Source organism: Lampetra planeri, chromosome 65 (assembly GCF_965212315.1).
Source record: "Lampetra planeri chromosome 65, kcLamPlan1.2.h2, whole genome shotgun sequence".
Taxonomy (NCBI): domain Eukaryota; kingdom Metazoa; phylum Chordata; class Hyperoartia; order Petromyzontiformes; family Petromyzontidae; genus Lampetra; species Lampetra planeri.
The window spans coordinates 2,864,311-2,889,220 of NC_136171.1; the positions used below are offsets into that span (position 1 = coordinate 2,864,311).

At 48.4% G+C, this 24,910-nt stretch overlaps 1 protein-coding gene across 5 annotated transcripts in view; it reads right to left on the reverse strand.

The window, feature by feature from the left end:
- LOC144737137 (nectin-3-like) overlaps positions 1 to 24,828 on the reverse strand; it is a 40,552-nt gene extending 15,724 nt beyond the window's left edge. For 2 of the 5 annotated variants that reach the window (XM_078619843.1, XM_078619842.1), the window contains exons 1-8: positions 24,423 to 24,824; positions 14,238 to 14,594; positions 11,450 to 11,791; positions 9,498 to 9,797; positions 7,385 to 7,502; positions 5,360 to 5,580; positions 2,905 to 3,037; positions 1,939 to 1,987 (exon numbers count right to left, since the gene is read on the reverse strand). In XM_078619843.1, the coding sequence (XP_078475969.1) occupies positions 1,939 to 1,987; positions 2,905 to 3,037; positions 5,360 to 5,580; positions 7,385 to 7,502; positions 9,498 to 9,797; positions 11,450 to 11,791; positions 14,238 to 14,594; positions 24,423 to 24,462 (1,560 nt within the window). In that variant the 5' untranslated portion in view covers positions 24,463 to 24,824. Of the gene's footprint in view, positions 1 to 3; positions 1,032 to 1,938; positions 1,988 to 2,904; positions 3,038 to 5,359; positions 5,581 to 7,384; positions 7,503 to 9,497; positions 9,798 to 11,449; positions 11,792 to 14,237; positions 14,595 to 24,422 lie in introns of those variants that run through there. The other 3 variants (XM_078619845.1, XR_013588885.1, XM_078619844.1) reach the window with 3 other exon arrangements.
- Positions 24,829 to 24,910: the final 82 nt, after the last annotated feature.

Sequence of the window (24,910 nt, forward strand, 5' to 3'; positions counted from 1 at the left end):
GATTGTCGGAAGCGGTGCAATGAGTCCCCACAATTGCGCACACACACGGGAGCACATGCGCACGCACACACACATAAAACGTCAACGATCCCCTATTTAGCTTTCGCAAGCTGGGGAGGCAAGTGATGTTAGTGAGCAGTGCTTGTGAAGGCCGGCACGGCACAAGAGGGGGTGGATGGCCAGCACCAGGCCAGGCCGCCTTTGACTCTTCAGTGGTGATGTTAGCACACCGCACCAAGTACTAATGAGGCTGAGTCGACCTAGGGGAGGCCCAGGACCCATTCAGATAATCGTCACCGGTGTTGGTCGTGAGTGGGACTAGAACTCGGGTCGCCAATCAAATCGAGTCGTCACGTTGGCAAATATTGGTTTAGCAGCAAACCGCAACTTTGAAAAACCTCAAGCAACATTGTGACAATTGTATACGAGGTTTTTCTTCTGGAGAATACATCCTGCATTATCAGCTCTTACTAAAGTCTCCTGATGTAACCCAAAATTGTATTTACTTACAAATAATATTCGGTCGTGAAAGCCTACGTGTAGGCTAATAATTCGCTCAACTACAGTGGGATGGAGGTGTTGGTGTTGCCGATAGTCAATTGGCAATAACTGCAATTCCATAACCGATCTAGCACCCCATGGAATTGCACTAATTCCACCAGGAAGTGACATTCCAGGAATATCGGGTCACAGAAATCATATGGCAGGAAGTGATGTAGCACCACTGTTGTCGTTCAATGTTTTTCAATGTATTTGTCGGTTGTACTGTGTGTGTTGGCACAGTAGGGGGCACAGGTAATGCATCGGCCAGTCATCTCAGTCAGTCAACCCATGGCACCTGGGTCTATCCAATGACCTGCTAGCGGGCATTCGACACTTCACGTGACCTCAAAGTGCACATAGCCTGGCACAAGCACCGTGGTGATTACACCGCCACTTAGTGGAGAATGACGGTTGTTGTGTGTGTGGTGTTGAAGGGCCGTGGAATAAAAAGTGGTTCTTCAAAGCAGAGGATGAGCAGCAAAGTTGACCTGGAGAGTAGAAGCCACCCATTTCAACTGGGTGAATCATTTTGATTGTCGCCAGAAATGTCTTGGCATGACAACAAGTGCAGCTTTTCGCAGTTGTACTCGACAGCTCTGAATTATAAACTATGAAACTAAACTATTTTGTATTTTACCAGGTAAGGCCCACTGAGCTGTATCGATCTTTTTCAGAAGCAACCTGGCTCTCACAAATGATAGCTCAATGAAGTGGCTTATCACGTGGAAATTTATAGCAGCCAAATGCTCTAAACGCATGGTCATGCTTAATGTGGACGGAAAGATTCGCGCAACCATGGGGAGGAAGAGACATTAAAACTCCAAATATACAGGCGTCAGGGTCGAGATCGAACCCACAACTTCCTGTAAACCAGGCGAGGTAGTTAACATCTCCTAGTCACCGTGGCGCCTCCTGTAGGCCTTTTCATCAGAATTTCCATTTCATTTCCCATCAAGTAAAGCCTGTAGAGCTAAGAAGCTCTTTTTTATTTCAGGGGCATTCCGCAAACTTACAGGCAGTGTTGATGAACGTGGTATAAAAAATAATAATAGGTGTTACCCATTCTGGCAATGAAACAGGAGTTGCGTTTAGATGTTCAAACACCAAATCGAAACCTTTTGCAAGGAATCAAGTCATCATTAACCACACGTACTTGTGGTCTACATGTAAACACATATGCTCTGATAATAATACAAGCATTGTCTTTGAAACTGATTGGCCTATACCAGAGACAGCCTTCGTTATGGCCTAGTCTTACCAGTGTCAGACCAGAGAACGCCAAAAGGCAAACAGTACAAAGACAAGCCACTATCACATCATTTATAGCTCGGGTGAACAGCTATATCATGGGACCTTTTTTGGCAGTACCAGTGTATGAAAAATAAGAACACTTACCATTTCAACTGGAGCTCTTTGCTGATCATTTTCACCATCATCCTTTCGCCTGCAGAGATTGTGAAACACGTAATATCGCAATGTTATGTGAATATATACAGGGTGCTTACATTTTTTAACACTTATATGGGACTATCGTTTTCAATGGAAAAAGAACGGATAATACACTGTAACATGTTAACAAATGTATGCCATTAGCTTCAAAAAGTCAAAGAGTCTCCCACTTGTTCGCCATCATTGTCAACACATGCCTGGAATCTTCTCCAGGTGGTTTCCAGAGCCCGGAGGCACATTTCTTGTGGCATTATTGCAAATTTAAAACAAAAATGTTTGAAGCGCCCTGTATATATATGCCGTATTAGTTTCATGGCGTCACTAAGCCTCTATTGGGTGATGTCACCCTATAGGGGCTGAAGCCATAGGCGTGGACCAAGGTATGATAATGTCGTTATGTGAAATGGGTTCAAATATAAATTAATGGGGAACCCAACTTCAGCAAGATTCCACTAAGGTAACTCGAGTCGCTCTCTCAGACGATTTCGCCAATGATTTGTTCGGATTTGACGGACGGGACTGAATCCAATTGCCGTGACATTTCTAATTAAATATGTATTTATCTACTATGGTAACGTTTATAATCCATTCCACGAAAATTACTGTTAACTGAAATAATTGTTAATCGAATATAGGAATTACATTTCTGCCGAAACAGAAATCTTAAACATAGCCAGTCGAGGTTGAAACGCTCATATCGGTGTCACTGATTGGCTGAGGGCACAGCTCAGCCCCCACTTACAAGCGCTCTGATTGGCCGAAATTGGCACCCCACGTGCAACAACGTAAACGCACCATTAATCAGCATGGGGTCTCCTATGGGAGGCGAATCTTCAACCGCAAAACCCATTAAACGAGGACCACTGTATATCGAGGGACTACTGTATACGCGTTTTCTTGTCAGAAACTCACTTAAGAGGTTTCCTGTTCTTGTGGAAGCAGAAGTAGTAAATGGCCCCCACCGCTGCCACCAATGCTATCAGTGGCACTACGGTGGCAACAGCTATGACCCAGGGCTCAACGCCACCATCACCACCACCACCACCTGTAAGACAGCAACATGGCTGGTGTGAAACCCCACAGATCCCTTTACAGTAATAACGATGCATTATAAAACGTATACTCTCACAGAGAGTCCCGTTATTTTTTTCCACGTGCAGCTCTTATTTCACATGTCAGTCGTTGTGAGACGGCAGTGTCAAATTCCACATTCCTATGACAGGATCGTTCCCCCCAGAAGAGCACCCAAGGTATAAGTCGACTGACAAGCATGATTACAACCTATGTACTTCCAGTTGGGAGCTGTGAATGGTCTGGTGCCGTCGAGCCAGATACTCTAAACCAGTGGTTCGTAACCTTTACTGCAGCCTGGCCCTCTTTGGTTCTCAATCACATTTTTTTTTACAATGTTAATCAATACATAGGGTTTGATGAAACAGAGCAGTTGTACTTAAGTGCCCGTGCTTCCTTTGTGTTTCCATAATTTACCTTTGAAAAAAATCTGGCTATGTCTCGCAGCCCCAGAAAGGCCATCAAGCACTCGCAGGGGGTGCGTGATGCACCCCAGGTTAAGAACCACTGCTCTAAACAAAAAGCCTTTATTGGTATTAACCACGGTCAATTCTTCTTAACTCACCAGATCTGATGAGATTGTGAATTATAACCATTTGTGAACCGTCTACACTACCTCCAATGTGCACCTTCATGATGAATAAATGCATTTGGTATAGACGCCCACAAAAAAAAGTTAAACCCACACATTTGGCCTCTGTTTACTCGTGTATATATATAAATAATATGAATACAAAAAACTTTCACTGGTTGGGCTCTCTTAATAAACCTCAAACAAATATCTCAAGTCTAGGCCAGCGCTGTTGTGAATCGCTGAAGTATGAAGTGGCATGATTTCACTCGCAGTGGGACGATTCAGGTAGATAATGGCCAAGTGTAATATATAGCCTGGGAAAGTACCTGTCGTGGATTTTCCCAAAGTGAGATACTGGGGTCAGTTGGGACAGTGGAATGAATGATACAGAGAGGTCCCTTTGCTTCCTTGTGTAAGGCTAGACTCAAAGTTCAACATCCGTAAGTTTCTCCCACACTCGGTAATATTTTAAAGGAGTTGGGCATATAATTGTTTTTTTACCCTTCTATCTGGCAACAAAACTGACACCTTTTTACAAGGAGTCATGTTTGCATAGACCATAATACCTGCAGTCATAATGCAAACAAAAAACATAACTCTGATAATGTGCACTGTCCTTGAAGTTGATTGGTCCACACCCGAGACAGCTTTCCTTAGAGCCTAGTGTCAGTTTTGTTGCCAGATAGAAGGGTAAAAAACCAATTATCATATTTTTACTAGCAAATGAGGTTCCAATGGTGAGTTGTGCATAATTAGAAAACATTTAGGTCCTTTCGGGTAAATGTGGTGAGATGTTAACTACATCTCCTGGTGTATAGGAGGTTGTAGGTTCGATCCCGACACTAACGCCTGCTGTATATTTGGAATTCGCATGTCTCTCTCTCTGCGTGGTCGTGTGGATTTGGGCCCTCCAGTTTTTTCCTCCGCATTTAGTATCACGCGTTTGGAGTATTTTGCTGCTAATAATTCCCACATGATAATAAGCCACATCGCTGAGCTATCGTTTGTCATTGCTAGGTCGCTTCTGAAAAACAGCTATATAGCTCAGTGGGCCTTATCTGGTAAAATAAAAAATAGTTCTTAAATAGTTTAGTTTTTTCATCAACGTTTTCCAGCAACCCTTTTATCAGCAGGATGTGACCCATTCAATGTTGCTGGGTTTCTTGGTGATATAGATCAGCGCCCTCTACAAAGGACTGTCTAACAGGCTGCAAAATTCTTGCAGCTGATAACGGAACGATCATGCCAGGAGAAAATCCTACCCATTATATTTTCTGTCCAAATACTGATCGTCTATGCCTAGTGCTGCGGTGTATAAAATACACAGTTGTCTTGTTCACATCAAATGGTGCGCGAATAATTGTCCCAACTAATTGGAAAAAAACATAGGAACCACACACGTGCACCGTTATCTGGTCATTTGCAATCCTCACGTTTGAGCATATTGTGAGAAAGTGTTTGAAACTAGGAGGTCATCAACTTGAGTAGGTGAGCCATTATTTCACGTCAAAAGTTGACCCTGTAAATACTATATAGCTTTAGTATTATTAATTAGAGCGAATAAATGTCTGAATAAACCCCACACGTACAGGGTGAGAACATTCCAGCACTATGGACATCACCGTAGTTAACTGCTTTGGTGCTGAAACAGGAACCATCTATTATACCTTTTGGTGCCAGTGAGAGATTTCTACATAAGGAAAGTCAGTTTCGTGCGAATACCTGGTATTGTTGGGGTTGCCACAGGCGTAGTGGCTGTAGTTGTTGTTATAGCAGCGGTGGTTGTACCTGGCTGAATGGTAATGATAACCACCGCCTCGCCCCAGCCCACCGAGTTATTGGCCCAGCAGGAGAACGACCCAGAGTCCGACTCCACTAGCGGCCGCTCAAAGGACAGTGAGTTGCCGCTCACAACTATCCCGTTGGGCAGGGAGCCGTCTTGCCTAAGAGCAACCACACCACAACACAGGGGGCACGACACGCGGTGAGCATCGTGCGATTACAATTGCTGCAGAAACTGCAAAGAGAAATTCGAATGAGCTGTGAACCCTTTTCCCCATTCCCAGATATCTGTAAGCTGCAGGGTGGGGTGTCCCATTCATCGCTGAATCTCGGAATGCGCGAGCGGGTTCAGCGTTAATTTTATTTAGAGAGGCGTAGTAGTTTTTCTGCTATTTTTAAAGACATTGGTACTCTCCGCAGAAAACTGTAGCGACACGATCGCATGGCTTTTTACTTCCAATTCCATTCCGATGACCTACATGTACGTCATCGGAACGAAATCAGAAGCACGCAATCGTACATGTACATGATCGTACATCCGATTCCGTTCCAATGACGTACATGTATGATGACGTACCGTTCCGATTACATACATCAGAATGGAATCAGAATGGGAAAGGGCTAATATATGTAGACAAGTGTGACTGCAAGACTTCTTTCGTATGCATTAATAGCAGCAGATTAAATGTAATTTTTTATTTGTTATCCACTCAATTGTCTGTTCAGAAGCAGAGTGAATCTCATCGTGACTGACAGAGTGAATTAGGTACATTCTAATGATGTTATATCACGGCTGGGAATTTAGCAGAAATAATGGAGTAGATGCTTATGACTGGATACAGTCCAAAAATCAGTAGCTATATTGTTAAACCTAGATGCAGCAATTTTTTGCCTCGAGGTTGATTGCTTTTACTCGACAATAACAACTGCATTTTAAGGTCACTGACGCAGATTCGTTCGTAGATTACGGAAGAAGCGATGGTGGACACGGAAAGGAAGCATTGGAGATTTGGGAGAGAGAGAGAGAGCGGGAGAGCCAACTCCATGGCTGGCAGAGCCTGAGATGGAAACAATTCGAGACCAGAACCAACCACGGGGCAAAGTACCACCGAGGCAGCCAGAGCAGCAACGAGAGTCTCAGGGCGGTCTCGGAGGGGCAGGAGCCTTCACCATAGATCCCAGAGTCTAAAGTTCGACATTGGTTTTACTCCGAGGGCACGGTTAGCGTAACGATTAACTTTCTATTACCCTTAATAGCTAAACACGTACTAATATGGACAAGCCCTTGCTTGACGCGTGGCGGTGTTCACACTATAACGCGGCTCTGCCATTAGGGAACGCTTTTGGCACAATGCGGAACGTGCCCCATTATAACGCGGTGTCTGAGCGGTCGACAATTAATGAATTTTTTGAGCGATACAATCCACGGAACTGTGCAGCAAAGCGGCGACGTACTCTGGGTGTATTTGTCCCCGCCACCTCACTGCGCGGTGTGCCGAGTAGTCGTAGTATATCGTAGCTCGCCAGACTTTATCGTGACGACATTATTTACGGTGAAATTGTTTTTCGCCTTAACGTATCATTCGCCTCACGCGGGAGTGCATTCACGGTGCGTCGTATGAGTCGCCCGTACACAACCCTCTTCCGTCAACTGTGACGCTTGAGCCGACGGCTGGTGTTAGTTTATGACCAGTTACTGGTGTACTTTGCTTGAACAAAAATGTGTGTTTGTGTCCACTCGTAAGCAACCCAAAGTAAAATGAAACGTGGGCATCTGAAATCTCGATTGAGGATCTCAGCGGTGTACTGACTCTGCATCTGATGTAGCCATATTCAATCGGGAGGCTTGGTAGACACCCCGATACAAATGCGGAACCCAGTGCGGGCTCCGTTACTGGTGCAAACCATCTACGGAGCAATTGTTATGGAACTCATCTTCGTCACACTCTTATTGCGGTCACTTACCTGCGCCACAGGTAGTGCGTGATGCTGGGGTTCGTGTCCGCTTCGCAACTCAACGAGGCTCCTTCCTTCCCCACGTACCAATCGCCATGGTAGCCGGCGATGCTCACTCTGGGTTTGTCTGCGAATGGGGGAGGCAACAGGTGCAGTCGAGGGCTCCTTTAAGTGCTGCTAAATGCTCACGGTCTCTCTATGTGTCAAATAACACCTTAATTGCGGACAGCATATAGGAGTAGCATGGCCTTACCGTCGAAACGTCGTACTCGAATTATAAATGTTGTGGGTTCACTCTCCAACGCACCAGTATGCTGAACTAGTAACGAATAGGCACGTTTTATTTACGTGACAAACCTTACTAATTGGCTGTGTCGGGTGGTGGCGGGGTTAATGATGCATTAATACTAGCGTGATCTAACCCAAACATCTCTCTCATGGATAATATTTGTCGCGAAAGCCCTACTACTACTACGTGTTAAGGGGCCGTCCATAAATGACCTCACGCACCTGGGGGAGGGGGGGGGGGGTCAGACATTTATGACAATGTGTGACGAGGGGAGGGGGGGTTTGAGAAATGTGACGTCACATCAAAATGCGCAACTTTAAATAAATATAGAATTGTTATAACAACACTCCTACAACATCAGAGTGCAGCGCCACATTAAATACGCACTACAATGACAATAGTTTAAAGCGATTTGAAGCATGTTTTTTTTCAAAATGGAAATATGGTTTATGGGGGGGGGGCAGAGTTTTTGACGTCATATTTGAGGGGCGGTCTGACCTTTTGTGACGAGGGGGGGGGGGTCAAAAATTGCGTGACGTCATTTATGGACGGCCCCTAAAGTGGTGTAATACTCTCCTCGCGCATGCGAGCGTGGAACACAGAGCCGAGTCACAAGCTCAAGGGAAATGAGGATCGAATTTTAAGCCAGATGCCCCCCCCCCCTTGTTACAGAGCCTGAAGTGAGCGAGCCAGATGATGAGGGGGGCCAGGAGACATGGACCAAAAAATGAGGGGTGAATAGAAACCATCATTAGACCTCCTTTGCCAGTACCAAAATATAATAATAGGGTTTTCCCCCTTTTTTCTGGCAACAAAACTGAAACCTTTTTACAAGGAATCATGTGTGCATTAACCACAATACTTGTGGTCAAAGTGCAAACAAAAAAAACACACTCTTGTCCTTGAAACCGATATGTTATCAGAGTGTGTTTTTTGTTTGCATTTTGACCACAAGTATATTGTGGTTAATCCACACATGATTCCTTGTAAAAAAGGTTTCAGTTTTGTTGCCAGAAAAAAGGAGGGAAACCCCTATTATTTTATTGAATAAAAACCCTCCAGGACCTAGTGAGAGAGGAGCTTGGATTGGAGGAGGGAAAGTGCTTTTCTCACAATGGGTGCATGAATGTTTTATTATTATTTTAGGGTTATCCCCCCCCCTCTCTCCCCCACATGCTCGGAATCTCCCTCCATAAGTTGGTCTTACCCCCCCCCTCTCCTATCCCAACCACCTCCCCCTCCATTTGAACCCACCTATCCCCATCCTTTATTACCCCCCCCCCCCCCCGGCTTCTCTTAAATGGATCAGACGTGTTGGGGTTGCTTTTTAGATGACGATAATATCACCTGGTTATTGCCGCTACGCAACGTGCTGTATTAGGCCTGCGTTTATTGTTTCAATAAAACAATTTGAAGTACAGGACAATGGACTTTCAGACACTGCCCGCCACATATCTCCGCAGCCTTATGACAACCTATGAAAAATAAGAATAGGCTTTATCCTTTCTTGAAATAGAACAGGAGTTTGTTAAGATGTTCAAACACCAAATAGATAGCTTTTGCGAGGATTCAAGTCTGCATTAACCGCACACACTTGTGTTAAAACATACAAACAAACATGCTCTGATAATGTATGTATTGTCTTTAAAACGAATTGGCCAACACCAGAGACACCACCAGTGTAAGTAGACGAGAGAACAACGCCAAAAGTCTAACAGACAACCTGTTTCTGCAATTGAGCGATTGACACGATGAGGCTATGGGGCTCACACTGCTACTTTATTCGGGATAGAGATCAACAACAAACCTGAACCTTCACGGTGTCCCACTCACAGTGAACGTCGAGCATGTTGGAGTGCTCCACAGGACGCTCCAGGGCCGGGTGCTCCACCCTGCAGGTCAGTGTCCTCCCGTGGCTCTCGTGCGTGGGCTCCAGCCAGTAGCGGCTCCTCACCGTCACCGTGCCGTCCGGCTCCGTCTCTGTGGTCTCGTTGTAGCTGCCTTGATCGAGGCCACTCCAGGTGATGGAGGCTGCGGGCTTTCCTCCCAGAGCAATGTACGTGGCCACGGTCACCAGCCCCATGCCCTCGACCAACGGTAATGGGTTCAACTCCAGGAAGACCTTCGGGGGAACTGGGGCACGGAAGGGAAGGGGAAAATAACGAGAGGCCTCGTTATTTTCGTCATAGGAATGTAGAATTTGAATTTGTGGCTCATGGTTACTCACGTGAGCACAATCGCCATAATGATCTGTTATATTTACGTTAATAAAATATTAGCCATTATATAATGGTGCAAAATTCATATTGCTATTATAAGACCATCGCATCATCATCATTAGTGCAAACTCATTAGCGTCTGCTTCTGACTGCGCTTGCTCAGTGATAAACATTTTATTGCTTCCTCGCCGAGGAGTCCACTAAAAAAAGTGGATAATATCAGATTCACAGCAAATCAGCATCAATCAAACTTAGCCCACTGATTGGATGACAGCAGAGCCACAGCCAATCAGCATCAATCAAACTCAGCTCACTGAGTGGATGACAGCAGAGCCACAGCCAATCAGCATCAATCAAACTCAGCCCACTGATTGGATGACAGCAGAGCCACAGCCAATCAGCATCAATTAAAATTCAGCCCACTGATTGGATGACAGCAGAGCCACAGCCAATCAGCATCAATCAAACTCAGCCCACTGATTGGATGACAGCAGAGCCACAGCCAATCAGCATCAATCAAACTTAGCCCACTGATTGGATGACAGCAGAGCCACAGCCAATCAGCATCAATCAAACTCAGCTCATTGAGTGGATGACAGCAGAGACACAGCCAATCAGCATCAATCAAACTCTGCCCACTGTTGTATCGATATTGCAACTACTGTACTGCAGATACAATCACGTGGATTTCAAACTAACCAGAGCAACATATTGATTCGGTTTAAGAACGCGACTTGTAATGAACATTTCCAAGAATAACAATGTATAACTGTTTTTTTTATTTTTAATTTGGGCTTAAGGAAAATTCCATGCGTTATCAATTCATGTCAAAATGTCAGGTGTGCGGTTAATCCGCAAATAGGATAAAACGCACACGGATAATTGAGAGTCTACTGTCTTTAAAGTAAGTCCAACTCTGTAGCCTTCTTTATTGAATTCTTCAATTAGTTCATGTCATTAATTCAAAGTTGTTTCCCAAAACATTTATTTCAGACGTAAATTCTTAAATATGAATAGGCAAATATTCACTATCTCCTATTTGCTAAGGGCATATCCATTATAACAACATGAAGTCATGTTATAATGTTGTATTCATCTCCAACCTACATAATAAGTATTCGTAATAGTGTATACAACAATACACTCATCCTCCTTGGTTCTTTCGGTAAAGTCATGTAGGTAGAAAAATAATAGATCACGACGTTTCGATCGCAACAAAAGCAATAATCATCAGGTGGGATTATAAGAAAAAAACTTGCTGTGGTTGTCCCACCTGATGATTATTGCTTGTGTTGCGATCGAAACGTCGTGATATATTATTTTTCTACCTACGTGACTTTACCGAAAGAACCAAAGAGTATGGATTCCTGCATTCACGAAAGCTTCAAATCAAGAATAATACACTCGTCATAACTATAATGCTTCATATAAAAATATCAGCAACACCTCGGATGAGCGCAGTTGGTGGGCTGAATTTACCTCCAACTGGTATTTAAATTCACGACTTGGCAGTGAATAAAAGATCGACAAGTTACTGCCATCAAATTGAACATGAAAACGGCTCACCGTTTACAGTCAGGCTGATTGTTGCTTGAGCTTCGTCATCAAAAGTGGAAAAACTGCAGGTGAAGTTTCCCTCGTCCCTCAAATGCAGGTCTTCAATGCGGATCGATCCGTCCGTCAGTGAAGAATCGAGATTCGTGAAGTTCAGTCGCCCATAGAGGTCGGTGTCATTGAAAATGTTGTAACCACTGAGAAAGGCCATGGCGATTTCCACCGAGGAGTCTACGTTTACTTTCTGCCAGGTTATATTCAAGGGCGTCTGTGACCCCGTGTAGACGCATCTCAGGGTGACCTCTTGCCCCTTGTTCCTAGTCACAAACCGATCCGCCTCCACTTGGGAGGTTTCTAAGGTCACCAGACATGCAGTGATAAAACACAGAGGAGCGTTAAGATACTCAAAGTTTTCAAACGCATTTACGATATATGAGGGATATCCGTCAAGTAATGCTTTATACTCAGTAACTTTATTTCTCATGAAAATGTTACAACATGTTTTTTACATAATTGTTTTTTTACCCTTCTATCTGGCAACAAAACTGACACCTTTTTACAAGGAGTCATGTTTGCATAGACCGCAATGACTGCAGGTATTGCGGTCTATGCAAACATGACTCCTTGTAAAAAGGAGTCAGTTTTGTTGCCAGATAGAAGGGTAAAAAACCAATTATCATATTTTTACTGGCAAATGAGGTTCCCATAGTATGTTTTTTACATTTTAAATAAACTGAAAGTCTGTATTTGTTAAAAGCGTCCAAACATTCACATGACAGAAGCTTTCCAGCATGACAGTGCTGACCAGACACGCGCCTCAGGACTTAAGAGTCCATTGCACACTTGCAGTGCAATGTGCTGCTGCATCATCCGCCGTAGATCTCAGATGCGGCACCTTGCACCGTCACCTGCTTAACCCCCTGAAGAATGGCCTCCATGGGCAACATTTAGTCAATGGCATCACTTTCCGTACGGGGACACGATTCCAGCACGGTTGGCTACAGACAAATGGCAACGTTATGCGAATTAATAATTTAACGGTGATGGAACGCCGCTACTTGTTCCAACCTGGAAAAAATGCTGAGATAATGATGGAGATTGTTTGAATATCTGAAGTTTTGCGTTAGTTTAAAACTAAAATACAATATTGAATACGTGTATTAGCACTCGCTTATTAATGAGCCCATCCTTACTGCTGGCTACATCCCAGTCTGTTCACAGGTGCCCTCATCATCAAATATCGAGCTATTACTGAGAACTACCGTACATTGTGCAGCACAGAGAAGCCACGGTAGCACAGAGCTGCTCACTGGTTCTGTCGTGACTATGGTAAGGGTATTCGTCTTATTTACACCGAACGGTGCTTGAGTATTTGGTCAATTGTGGCCAACACAAGACGGCCACACACTCGTTACAACAAGGACAAAGATCCCCCCGTATAGCCTTCACATTGTTGGGGCAAGTGTTGTTAGCAAGCACCTATGAAGGCCAGCGCGGCGCACGAAGGGGTGGGTGGCCAACACCACGCCCGGCCGCCTTTGTCTCCCAAGTGGCAATGTGCACGCACCGCACCAGGTACTTATTTGAGGCTGAGTCGACCTAGGGGAGGCCCAGGACAGGTTCAGATAATCGTTACTGGTGTTGGCCGTGAGCCGGAATCGAACTCGTGGGGTGGGTTTATAGCGCAGCGCACTAACCGCCACACTACCGCTCCCCACATTAGTAACAACGCACACAAACACACACTGCTAACCTAGCTACTGGTCATTTCAGTCCTCATGCTTAAGCACATTGTGAGAAAGCAGTGAATCAGTGGGAAAGTAAAGGGTTCATTATCCTGAAAGTGTGCGAGGTTTTACATCAAAGCTTTTTTGGTGTGCGCGTGTTGTGAGTCATAATCATGAAACTGGCTTTTAGTGAGACAAAGGTGGTTAGGTGAATTGCGGTGTAGTGGTTGCCAGCACTGCGCTGTGAACCCAGCGACCCGAGTTCAGAATCAGAATATGTATTCATCCTGGAGGAATCTGATGAGCTACAAAGCTCTTTTTCACAGATGTCCAGTAGAATCGGGTCAAAAATTTATAACACAAAAAACAATGCAAAAACATGATAGGAAAACAAAGTACGGGAAAGATAGGCAAATTACACGACAAAAATCAACGAAAACTAAACTCTTAATTTTACCAGGTGAGGTCCAGTGTGCTGTTCTTATTTCAGAAGCGACCTGACTATCACATATGATAGCTCAACGAATGTGGACATTTAGAGCAGCAAAATGATTAATACACATGTTTATTCTAAATGTGGAGGTAACAACCAAGGGACCCAGAGAAATAATCCACACGACTCCGGGGAGAGACACCGCAAACCCGCAAACATACAACAGACGTCAGAGTCGGGATTGATCCCACAACCTCCTGTATACCAGGCGAGGAAGTTAACATCTCCTAGCCACCGTGGCGCCCCTTACATACAAATAAGTACGCAAGTTCAAGTTGCAATTCTAAAACAGAAATCACCAACAATATCATCGGTGGTATGTTGTTACACACCGAGGCTCATTTGAGCCTCCAAACCCCAAATTAACATCTCTATTAATTTCAATGAGACGATGGTGGAAATTCCACATTTCTCTGGAATGGATGTGAGGAAACAATTTCTAACTTCATTCTAATGATCTTGGAGAGATGATAATGGTGGGCTGAACTTACCTCCTCCGACTGGTATTTAAACTCACGACCTGATAGTGAAAAAAGATCGATAAATTACTGTCATCACATTGAACACAAGAAAGGCTCACCGTTCACAGTCAGGCTGATTGTTGCTTGAGTTTCGTTATCAAGAGTGCCAAAGCCGCAGGTGAAGTTTCCTTCGTCCTTCAGTCGCAGGTCTTCAATGCGGATGGATCCGTCCGTCAGTGCAGAGGTGAGGTTCGTGAAGTTCAGTCGCCCATAGAAGTCGGTGTCATTGTCAATTCTGTAATCACTTGGAAGGGCAATGGCGATTCTCATGAAAGAGTCTTCGTTTACTTGCCACCAGGTTATATTCCTAGGCGTCTGTGACCCCGTGTAGACGCAGCTCAGGGTGACCCCTTGCCCCCTGCAACCACTCACAAAACGATCCACCTCCACTTGGGAGGTTCCCAAGGTCACCAGACCTGCAGGGGTAGAACACAGAGGAGCGTTAAGACATTCAAAGTTCTCATGATTGTGTGGGAGATGTCTAACTGTCGATTCCACTTCAGCAATTATCTCAATCGACAGGGATTGTACGTGGGGCAATATTAAAGTTAGATAGGACTGATATCATATCGTTGGTTAGTTCAATGTTCGTCATGTTGATAATAGTTTTGTTTTTAAATTGTACATTTTTAGTTGAGAGTTGTTAGTCAGTCAGTCAAGCACGAACTAGGTGTTGTTTATTATGGTAACGAACACAGGTTTACCCAAAGATATCCCACGACCAACTGAGCACTATCTAAAGAACACATTTTTTCTCGTGGAAAGGTGAGTTCAGCAATTGGCTCTCCTTTGTCTCCTGCGATTGCAAATCTGTACATCGAAGACTTAGAAGCAAAAGCACTAGCTTGAAGAACACTCGATATGTGGATGACACGTTGATTGTCTGGGGCCACATGGTAAAGATACACTTCATAAATGTGTAGGGGTGTTAGAGAGAGAGCCCGTTGTGCATGGCAGCCTATGGTAAACAAACACAGTAGGCGGGGCTACATGTGTGCACGAGCAGGTGCCCTCTGCGACGTCCGCGCCAGACACCCTGGGGGGTCGATTCGGTCATTATGATCCCCCGGGGCCCCACCCCTCAGGGAGGGGTTGGGTATAAAAGGGGAATGTATCGAGGGGCTCGGGAGTGTTGTGTTAGCTAGGAAGAGGAGACGGAAGACGTCCTAGATAGAGCCCTGGTCTCCCCCTGGCACGCCGTCCTTATCAGGACCGCGCAGGCTCGAGCCAGTGGCGTGGTACCAGAGCCAGAGCCAGTGCTGGTCTGGACTCTGGGTACCGGGCCCGACTGACCAGTGTCGGGCCAAGATAGCCTCCCCTAGCCCATTGGAGGAGGACTCAGAGGCAGGCTAGGGTTAGCCTAGAGGTGTGTCCTCAGATAGACGGGTGAGGGGGCCGATACCCCCTCAGTGTGTATGTCACAACGTGTGGTGTTAAATAAACAAGTGTGCCTCCAACTCCGGTGTGAACGAGTCATAAGCGTTACTACATCTGGCGTCAGAAGTGAAACAAAGTACGAACATGGATACACGCCGGACGACTCGAGTCGGGGTACCAGAGGCAGAAGACACCACTGCAGTCGGAGGGCCCGAGACGGCTGAAGATGCCATCGACCAGCCGGGGCTGGGCGCATCCACGCCACAGCAGCTGGAGGAAGGGGAGCCGTCGATGGAGGGGCTGAGGGAGGCGCACGCGAAGCTGACCGAGCTGCTGTACGCCGCAGCCGCCATGCTCGACACCATCACGCAGCTGGGGGCTGCGGGACCGCCACGGGGCAACGGCAGCCGACGATCACAGCGCCTTCCCGCCATTTCCACGGAGCAACATTTTGAAACTCCCGCCATCGCCGCAGCTGCTGTTGAGGGCGTGGCCGCTCTAAGCATCGCGTCCAACGGCGGGAGTACAGTACCTGCCGCGTCACCACCAACGGGCGGAACGTCACCACGGGTGCGACCGGCGATGCCATCGCTGGTTCGTGCCGACGCTGACTTGAGTGAGGCGGACGAGGGAGTGCGTTCTTCCTCTGCAGCCGCTGCCTTACATCAGCGGCTACCTCCACTCAAGGAATTTGTGGGCGAGGATGGCGACTGGGGCGGCTTCCAGCGGCGCTTCCTCGCTCACCAGGAGATGGCACAGTGGACAGACGCCGAGGCTCTCCGCGCGCTGCCAGCACTTCTCGACAGCGACGCCCTCGCCACTCTAACATCGGCTTCGAAGGAGAGGCGCTCCACGCTGCGGAAGGCGATGCAGGTGCTGTCGGCGGTATATGGTCCACCATCGGACTGTCGCCAACTCTTTTACGATCGCCAGCGAGGGACGAAGGAGTCGCCCCTGGCGTACCGCACAAGCCTCCTGGCACTGGCGAAGGAGGCCTTTCCACGAATGGATGACGAGGGTGTCGACGCCATGGTGACAGAGAAGATACTTTTGCTGGCGGACGACTTAGACATCGTCATTGTCGCACAGGACGATGCAGAGATGTGCTCCCTCCAAGCGGCCCGTCTTCTCCACGCAAACCTGTCCTCTCAACGACGGAAGGCCAGCAAGGCGGCGAGCGGGCGTGCCGTCGCTGCAGCCACCCTCCCGGCGGAAGAGGTTTGCGCCATCGACCATCAACGGCAGCATGGAGCGGGAGTACGGGAGGACCGGGCCGGTTCAAGCCGTCTACAACATCCATCGTCGTCACCAGCGCTTCCACGCTGTTACAACTGCGGCATCCGGGGCCACGTCGCCTCGGGGTGCCGCTCTCCTGGGCAGCGCAGGACGACACCTCAACGGGACGCTGGCCCTCGTCACAAGCTCCACCATCATAATCCGGCGAGTCGCGGCACCCCTCATGCTTGGCCCACGCACACGCCCGTCACACACTCTAACACCGCAGCGAAGGGGGGGCCAATATCGCGTACCATGGCACCAACACGCACCGCTCTGGGTACTCAGATTGAACCCAGCCAGTGGTCCGTGTTGGCCCATCGGGTTGTAGCCGCGTCGTCAGGGTCGTCGGCCGTTGTGGGCCACATCGATGGGGTCGAGGTGCGCATCCTGGTCGATACAGGAGCATCGGCGACCATTATTTCGGAGTTGATTTATAACATTCTCCCTGCCCAAAGCCGTCCTTTGATGCCTGTTAACGTGCCATTCTTTGCTGCTAACGGGGGTTCACTTGGCATCATCGGACAAATTCGTGCCCAAATTTGTGTCGGGGATATTAAATTGTCTGGGCCGATTTTTGTTTCCTCCTCGCTGGCGGTTCCGTGCCTGCTGGGGACGGACTTCCTGGCCAAAATGCCGATTAGGATATTAATCGACCAGGGATGCATTGAGCTCCCATCGGGCCGACGCATGGCGTTTCTGCCATCCCCCGCTACGAGCCGGACGGCGTTCGCGACGGTGCCGGCGTTCGTAGATAGAACGGTGCGCGTTCCTCCGGGGGCGCAAATGTTGATTCCCTTGAAACTTCGGCGGCCCTTCGCTAAGGGCATTGGGGCTCAAGGGGTTCTGTTGGGACCGTCTAGGGCCGGGGTCAGTGGACCTGATTTACTCCCGGCCCAGACCATAGTGAGAGGGGAAGGAGAACCCTTCATCGCGGTCCTCAATGTGGGCTCGCAGACGGTGGTGGTCCCACAGGGGACCGTGCTTGCTCACGCAACGCCGGTGCCCTGTGAGGAACCCGTCGCGAGTCATGTCGGCGCTGTCCCTGCACCGCGACCACATTCGGACAGCGATGAAGGGTGGCTCGAGGCGCTTTGTGCGGGATCGACGGACCTGTCAAATTTAGAGCGTCAACGTCTTAAGACACTACTAAGGGAATTTTCCGACGTTTTCAGTCGGGATAAATACGATTTGGGCTGCACTAATCTGCTGCGTCACCATATTGATACGGGTGACAGCGCGCCAATACGCCAGAATCTTTTTCGGTTGAGTCCCGCCGAAAAGGACCATGTCAAATCGGCTGTTGATGACATGCTAGCCGCCGACATCATTTCTCCCTCCAACAGCCCTTGGGGAGCGCCGATCGTCCTGGTTAAGAAGCAGGACGGTTCGTTGCGGTTTTGCGTTGACTTTCGGCGCCTTAACAAAATTACGGTTGCCGACGCATACCCGCTCCCACGGATGGACGAATCGCTTGACGCCTTGGCGGGGAGCGCGATTCTTCTCCACATTGGACTTACTTTCGGGATTCTGGCAGCTTCCTCTGGACGATGATTCAAAGCCTAAAACTGCTTTCCGTACTCCGCACGGCCTGTTTCAATTCAACCGGTTGCCGATGGGCTTACACTCAGCGCCGGCAACTTTCCAGCGGTTGATGGAATTGGTTTTGGCTGGATTGCAATGGGAGTCGTGCCTGATTTATTTGGATGACGTTATTGTCTTTGGCAAAACTTTTGATGAACATCTCCAGAGGTTGCGGGCGGTTTTCCTAAAGATGCGGGCTGCTAATTTGAAATTTAAGCCCCAAAAATGCCATTTGTTACGCGAGTCGGTGCGTTATTTGGGGCACATCGTGGGACGCTCAGGTATTTCTACCGATCCCGCCAAAACGCAGTGTGTAAGCTCCTGGCCGACTCCCACCTCAGTGGGAGAGGTTAGGAGTTTTATTGGGTTTGCGTCGTATTATAGACGCTTCGTCGCTAATTTTGCGACTATAGCAAAACCCCTACACGCTTTAACATCAAAAGGGGTTCGGTTCTGCTGGGGTCAGGAGGAGGAAGCTGCTTTTTGCTCCCTTCGGGACGCTTTGGTAAACGCTCCTCCCCTGATTTACCCTGATTTTTCAAAACCATTCTTGCTCGACACCGATGCGAGCAACACGGGTATTGGGGGCGTGCTCTCCCAGGTGGTTGACGGCGTGGAACGTGTGGTTGCGTACGGCAGTCGGGTGTTGTCTCCAGCGGAGCAACGATATTGTGTCACCCGTAGGGAACTGTTGGCAATTGTCCATTTCATCCAACAGTATCGCCCATATCTGTACGGTCGGCATTTCACCGTCCGCACAGATCATGCGGCACTGCAGTACGCCCTGAGGGTTCAACAGCCATCGGGACAATTGTCCCGATGGTTGGAGGTCCTCCAGGATTACGATTTCCAAACCACATACCGTAAGGGCGTTCGCCACACCAACGCGGACGCTCTGTCGCGCTTGCCAACCACCTCCGAGTGTGCATGCCTCCTGGGGTCTGGACGTTGCAGACCTCCAGGGGACACATCGGTTCCTGTCTTGGCGGCCGCCAACGACGACGATACAGTAGTTACTAATTCGATCGAACAACAGGGCAAAGATTCCCTGTTGGGGTTGCCCGTCATTGACTGGGGGCGCCTCCAGATGGAGGATGTGTCCCTCCTCGGGTGGCGACGTCGCGTTGGCGGTGCGGCGGGGGGAAAAAGAGGTGGTTCCGACGCATGGGAAATGTGCCAAGGCCTGCTGATGCATTGGGACGGGAAGTCGCGTCGACATCGGCTGGTGGTCCCTACTGGGTTGCGGGGCAGGGTGGTATGGGCCGCTCATGAGCGCCTCCTACACCTGGGGACCCAAAAGACTCTCGCCTTGCTGCAACTTGATTTTTATTGGCCTGGCATGACGAGGGATGTTGGGGATTTGTTGGGATCATGCCCTCGATGTGCACAACGCAAACCGCCGGCACGGGAGTCTAACCCGCCCTTGCAATCGATCAAAGTGTCCAGGATAAACGAGCTGGTCGCTCTGGACATTTTGGGACCATTCCCCGCCACCCCCAGGGGGAATAGATATTTGTTGACTGGTGTCGAGTATTTTACACGCTGGCCTATGGCCTGGCCTCTGGCCAACCAGTCGGCAGCAGCCATCGTGGAGGCCTTTGTTCAGGGTTATGTCCTGGACAAAGGTGCTCCGGAGAGGCTGCTGACCGACCAGGGCAGAAATTTTTCCGGTAAACTACTCAGACAAGTCTGTGATCTCCTGGGCACAAAGAAAATTCGGACCTCCCCATATCACCCACAAACTGACGGGATGGTCGAACGGTTGCATCGCACCATCACGTCCATGTTATCACAACAAGTTTCGGACTCGCAAACGGATTGGGACCTACAAATTCAGGGGGTCTTGGCGGCGTACCGGATGGCACCCCATGCAGCTACGGGGTTTTCTCCCTTTTACCTCATGTACGGCCGAGAACCAGACCCGCCTGTTCGTGCCCAGTTGCAGATCCCCGTGCCGCAGGGAAAAACTAATCTGGCTGACCACGTTAAATTTAATCTGGACAAATTGACCGAGGCACGGGATGCTGCAATGCAAAACTCTGACCTCCGTCAGAAGGCGAATGAGCGCCTCAGATTGAGTCGAGCGCACATGCTGCAGTGGAAGCCGGGGGACAAGGCATGGCTGCACTGCCCCCAGGTGCCACTGGCAACCTCCTCTAAACTGGTGCGGCCGTGGCGGGGCCCTGTGGAAGTGGTGGAGGTGTTACGACCGCAGTGCGTGCGCATCAAGTGGGGGAAGCGGCGATGGTTCGTGCACCCCTCTAGGTTAAAACCCTTCTCTGCGGTACACAATCACACTTCACACGCGCGTGGCCAAGCATGTGGGGGGTCGGCCGACTCGCTGGGTCCGTCTCCGTCGCTCTCACCTAATGCCTTGCCGGCTGTGCCACCTTCAGGTGCATCAGGAGTGACGGGCTCACGCCCAATCACCCCTCCTGCGGATACCGAGGGTCACGCGGAGTCGGATGAATGCTCACCCCAAGACGGACAATTGCCACCTGATGGTCCGCCACACGCGGTTACCCCGTGTGAGGGGCCCGCTGCAAGGACGCGCGCTAAAATGCGCAAACTGTTGTGAGGCCGGAAAATGTGTACATAGCTGTTGTGTTCATTGGATGTTGTGTGGGTGGTGTGTTCCCCACTCCTCGGATGTACATATGTTGGCTTCACCGTGTGTTGTGTGTGCGTGGTGGGTTCCCTGCTGATTGTATATAGGCTGTTTTTTTACGGAATTCGTATTTATTCGGGGGGGGTGCGACGGGTTGTTTTCTCATCTTGCTGTTGCGTTCTTGTTCTGGTTTCTGTTATTGTTCAAAAATAGTGAGGCACACGCGCGGTCAGGGGGTGAAGGCACCTTTATTGTCAAATTTTTGTATGTTGGCAGCCGGGACGGCTGCATGCTATGCGGGGGGGAGTGATGTAGGGGTGTTAGAGAGAGAGCCCGTTGTGCATGGCAGCCTATGGTAAACAAACACAGTAGGCGGGGCTACATGTGTGCACGAGCAGGTGCCCTCTGCGACGTCCGCGCCAGACACCCTGGGGGGTCGATTCGGTCATTATGATCCCCCGGGGCCCCACCCCTCAGGGAGGGGTTGGGTATAAAAGGGGAATGTATCGAGGGGCTCGGGAGTGTTGTGTTAGCTAGGAAGAGGAGACGGAAGACGTCCTAGATAGAGCCCTGGTCTCCCCCTGGCACGCCGTCCTTATCAGGACCGCGCAGGCTCGAGCCAGTGGCGTGGTACCAGAGCCAGAGCCAGTGCTGGTCTGGACTCTGGGTACCGGGCCCGACTGACCAGTGTCGGGCCAAGATAGCCTCCCCTAGCCCATTGGAGGAGGACTCAGAGGCAGGCTAGGGTTAGCCTAGAGGTGTGTCCTCAGATAGACGGGTGAGGGGGCCGATACCCCCTCAGTGTGTATGTCACAACGTGTGGTGTTAAATAAACAAGTGTGCCTCCAACTCCGGTGTGAACGAGTCATAAGCGTTACTACAAATGTCTAAATAAGCTCAACTCACAAAACCCATCTATCCCGTTCACCGTGGAAGTGGAGGTGGATAAAACTCTTCCATTTCTGGACATGTATAATTATATGAATCCGTTTACCGTGATGACATGTCCCTGTTCCACGCTGGCACAAGTGCTTAGTCAATAATGGAGATTGTGTTTAAACATAGCCAACGGTTTATAACATTTCCGTGAATGAACATCTCAAGTTTTTGCGTCAATTTAAAATTAATAATACAATATTGAATACGTGTATGAGCACTCACTTATTAGTGAACCCATCATCACTACAGGCCACATCCCAATTTGTTCACAGGTGCCCTCCTCGTCAAACGTCGAGCGATTACTGACAACTACACGAACAGTACTTGTAAAATCACGTAAAGTTTGGATTGCACATTTAAAACGATGACTGCTCTTTTGTATTGCTGATACATGTGCTCAGTTTCACGTGTTTATCTAACATTGTGCAACACCGAGAAGCCACGGTAGCACAGAGCTGCTCACTGGTTCTGTCGTGACTATGGTAAGGGTATTTGTCTTATTTCCATTTAAAGCTTTCGTGACTGCAGGGATTCATCTTCTTGGTTCTTTCGGTAAAGTCACGTAGAAGGGAAATAATAAAATAATAAAAATAAAACATAATAAAATACAATTCTCACGACGTTTCGGCCACAACGCAAGCAGCCGTCCTCAGGTGAAGAACAGGTCTGTCGGAAAGGCAGCCTCTTTGGTATTTGTCTTATTTACACCGAACGTGCTTGAGTATTTAGTCCATTGGTGTCAACACAAGAAGGCCACACACTCGTTACAACAAAGACAAAGATCCCCCGTATAGCCTTCACAGACTGTAGGGGCAATTGCTGTTAGTGAGTAGCAGCACCTATGAAGGCCGGGACGGTACACGAGGGGGTGGGTGGCCAGCACCACGCCCGACCGCCTTTGTCTCCGCAGTGGCGGTGTTTTACACACCGCGCCAGCTACTCATTTGAGGCTGAGTCGACCTAGGGGAGGCCTAGGACTGGTTCAGATGTTCGTCACCAATGTTGGCCGTGAGCGCGATTGCGAACTCAGGACGCCGGGTTCGTAGTGCAGCGTAGCGCTAACCGCTACCCTACCGCTCCCCACCATACTACGACCTCTGCTAGTCACAACACACGCGCACAAACACACTCACTGCTAACCTAGCTACTGGTCATTTCAGTCCTCACGCTTAAGCACATTGTGAGAAATCAGTAGATCGGTGTGAAAGTAAAGGGTTCATCCTCCTGACAGGGTTGTGAGGTTTGACGTCAAAGATCACCGTATCAGAATATTTTTCAGAATCAGAATCTGTATTTATACTTCAGGAGGAATCCGATGACCTATTAAGCTCTTTATTCGACGATGTCGTTTCGGGGTACAGGGTAAGAAAGTTACACAAACAAACAATACAAAAACACGACAGCAGTGCAACGTACAAGAGGGGTAAACAAATTACCCAAACAATGTGGTGCCTTGGTACAAACTCCAGCGAGTCTCTCTCCCTCGCCACCTTGAACCCTCGTCCTCCCTATAGCTCCCAGAAATATGCATCCTACATTACGCTAGGGTGCACCGGGCAGTGGTGCACGCATCGATATTGTCTGCTGTGTGGTGGTGGTGTTGTTGTGGGTCATAATCATAAAACACTGGATTTTGGTGAGACAAAGGTGGTTAGGTCTGTGTGCGTGTGGTGAGCGGTGGTGCAGTGGTTGACTCGCTGCAAACCCGGCAACCCCGGTTCAGAATCAGAATATTTATTTATACTGCAGGAGGAATCCGATGAGCTATAATGCTCTTTTTCACAAATGTTCAGTAGGGGCACGGGGTAAGAATGCTTACACAAACAATACGATACAGCCTGCTGTCTGTGATGGTGGTCCGTGGTGTTTGTGGTGTAGGTCATAATCATAAAACACTGGCTTTTAGTGAGACAATGGTGGCTAGGTAAGCTGTAGAGTAGCGGTTAGCGTGCTGCGCTGCAAACCCGGCGAACCAAGTTCGATTCCTGCTCTCGGCCAGCACCAGTGACGATTTTATCTGAAACGGTCGTGGGCCTCCCCTCGGTTGACTCGGCATCAAATGAGTACAGCCTCTGGTGTGGTGTTTAAACGTCGCCAAAAGGGAGATAAAGGCGGCCGGGCGTGATGCTGGCCATCAAACCCCCTCGTGTGCTGTGCCAGCCTTCATCAGTGCTGCTCGCTAATAGCACGTGCCCCACTAGTCTTTTGAAGGCTACCTGGGGGGTCTTTGCATTCGGTGTTTGACCCGAACTCCGGCCTTATGCCTTTTATGTGTTTTTGCCCTTAAAAATAATTGCACGCCACGGTTCGTGATTGAAAATTCAGTTATGATTCATAACACTGGCTGTGAAAAACCAACTACGTTGTTCAGTTTTTTTTATTTTCCCTCCCACAAACCTCCGTAAACTAGAAGTGTCGGATTTGCGCTTGTGTGTGTGATAATATTGCAAACGAAACTTACCACAGAGTAACGTGAACATTTCAAGGTTCCGAACACCCATTTCTTCTGAGAGTCGTATTCCTTTCGAAACGAGGCAATTATAATTGGACTTGACTTTCCTTATATTAAAAACATTAGACTGAAGCAATTTATTATAAGCTGGCTTTCATGGCTAACAACTCGGGAGCATTTAGGCTGTTTGCATACTCGTCTTTAAACACTTTCGCTCCCTTTGTTAAACCTCAGCTTAAACAATCTACAAGTCTCGGAAAAGCGCTGTTGTGAATCGTTGCAGTACGAAGCCACACGAAACGCATTTGCAGTGGACGATTCACGACTTGTTGTAAACACTCTTTTAAGGTAGATTCTGGCCAGGTGGAATAAATAGCCTGGAAAGTACGTGCCGTGGATTGGCCCAAAGTGAGATACCTGGGGTCATTTGGGGCAGTGGAATGAAAGATACAGAGAGCCGCTGCTTCCTTGTATGAGGCCAGACTCAAAGTTCGAAA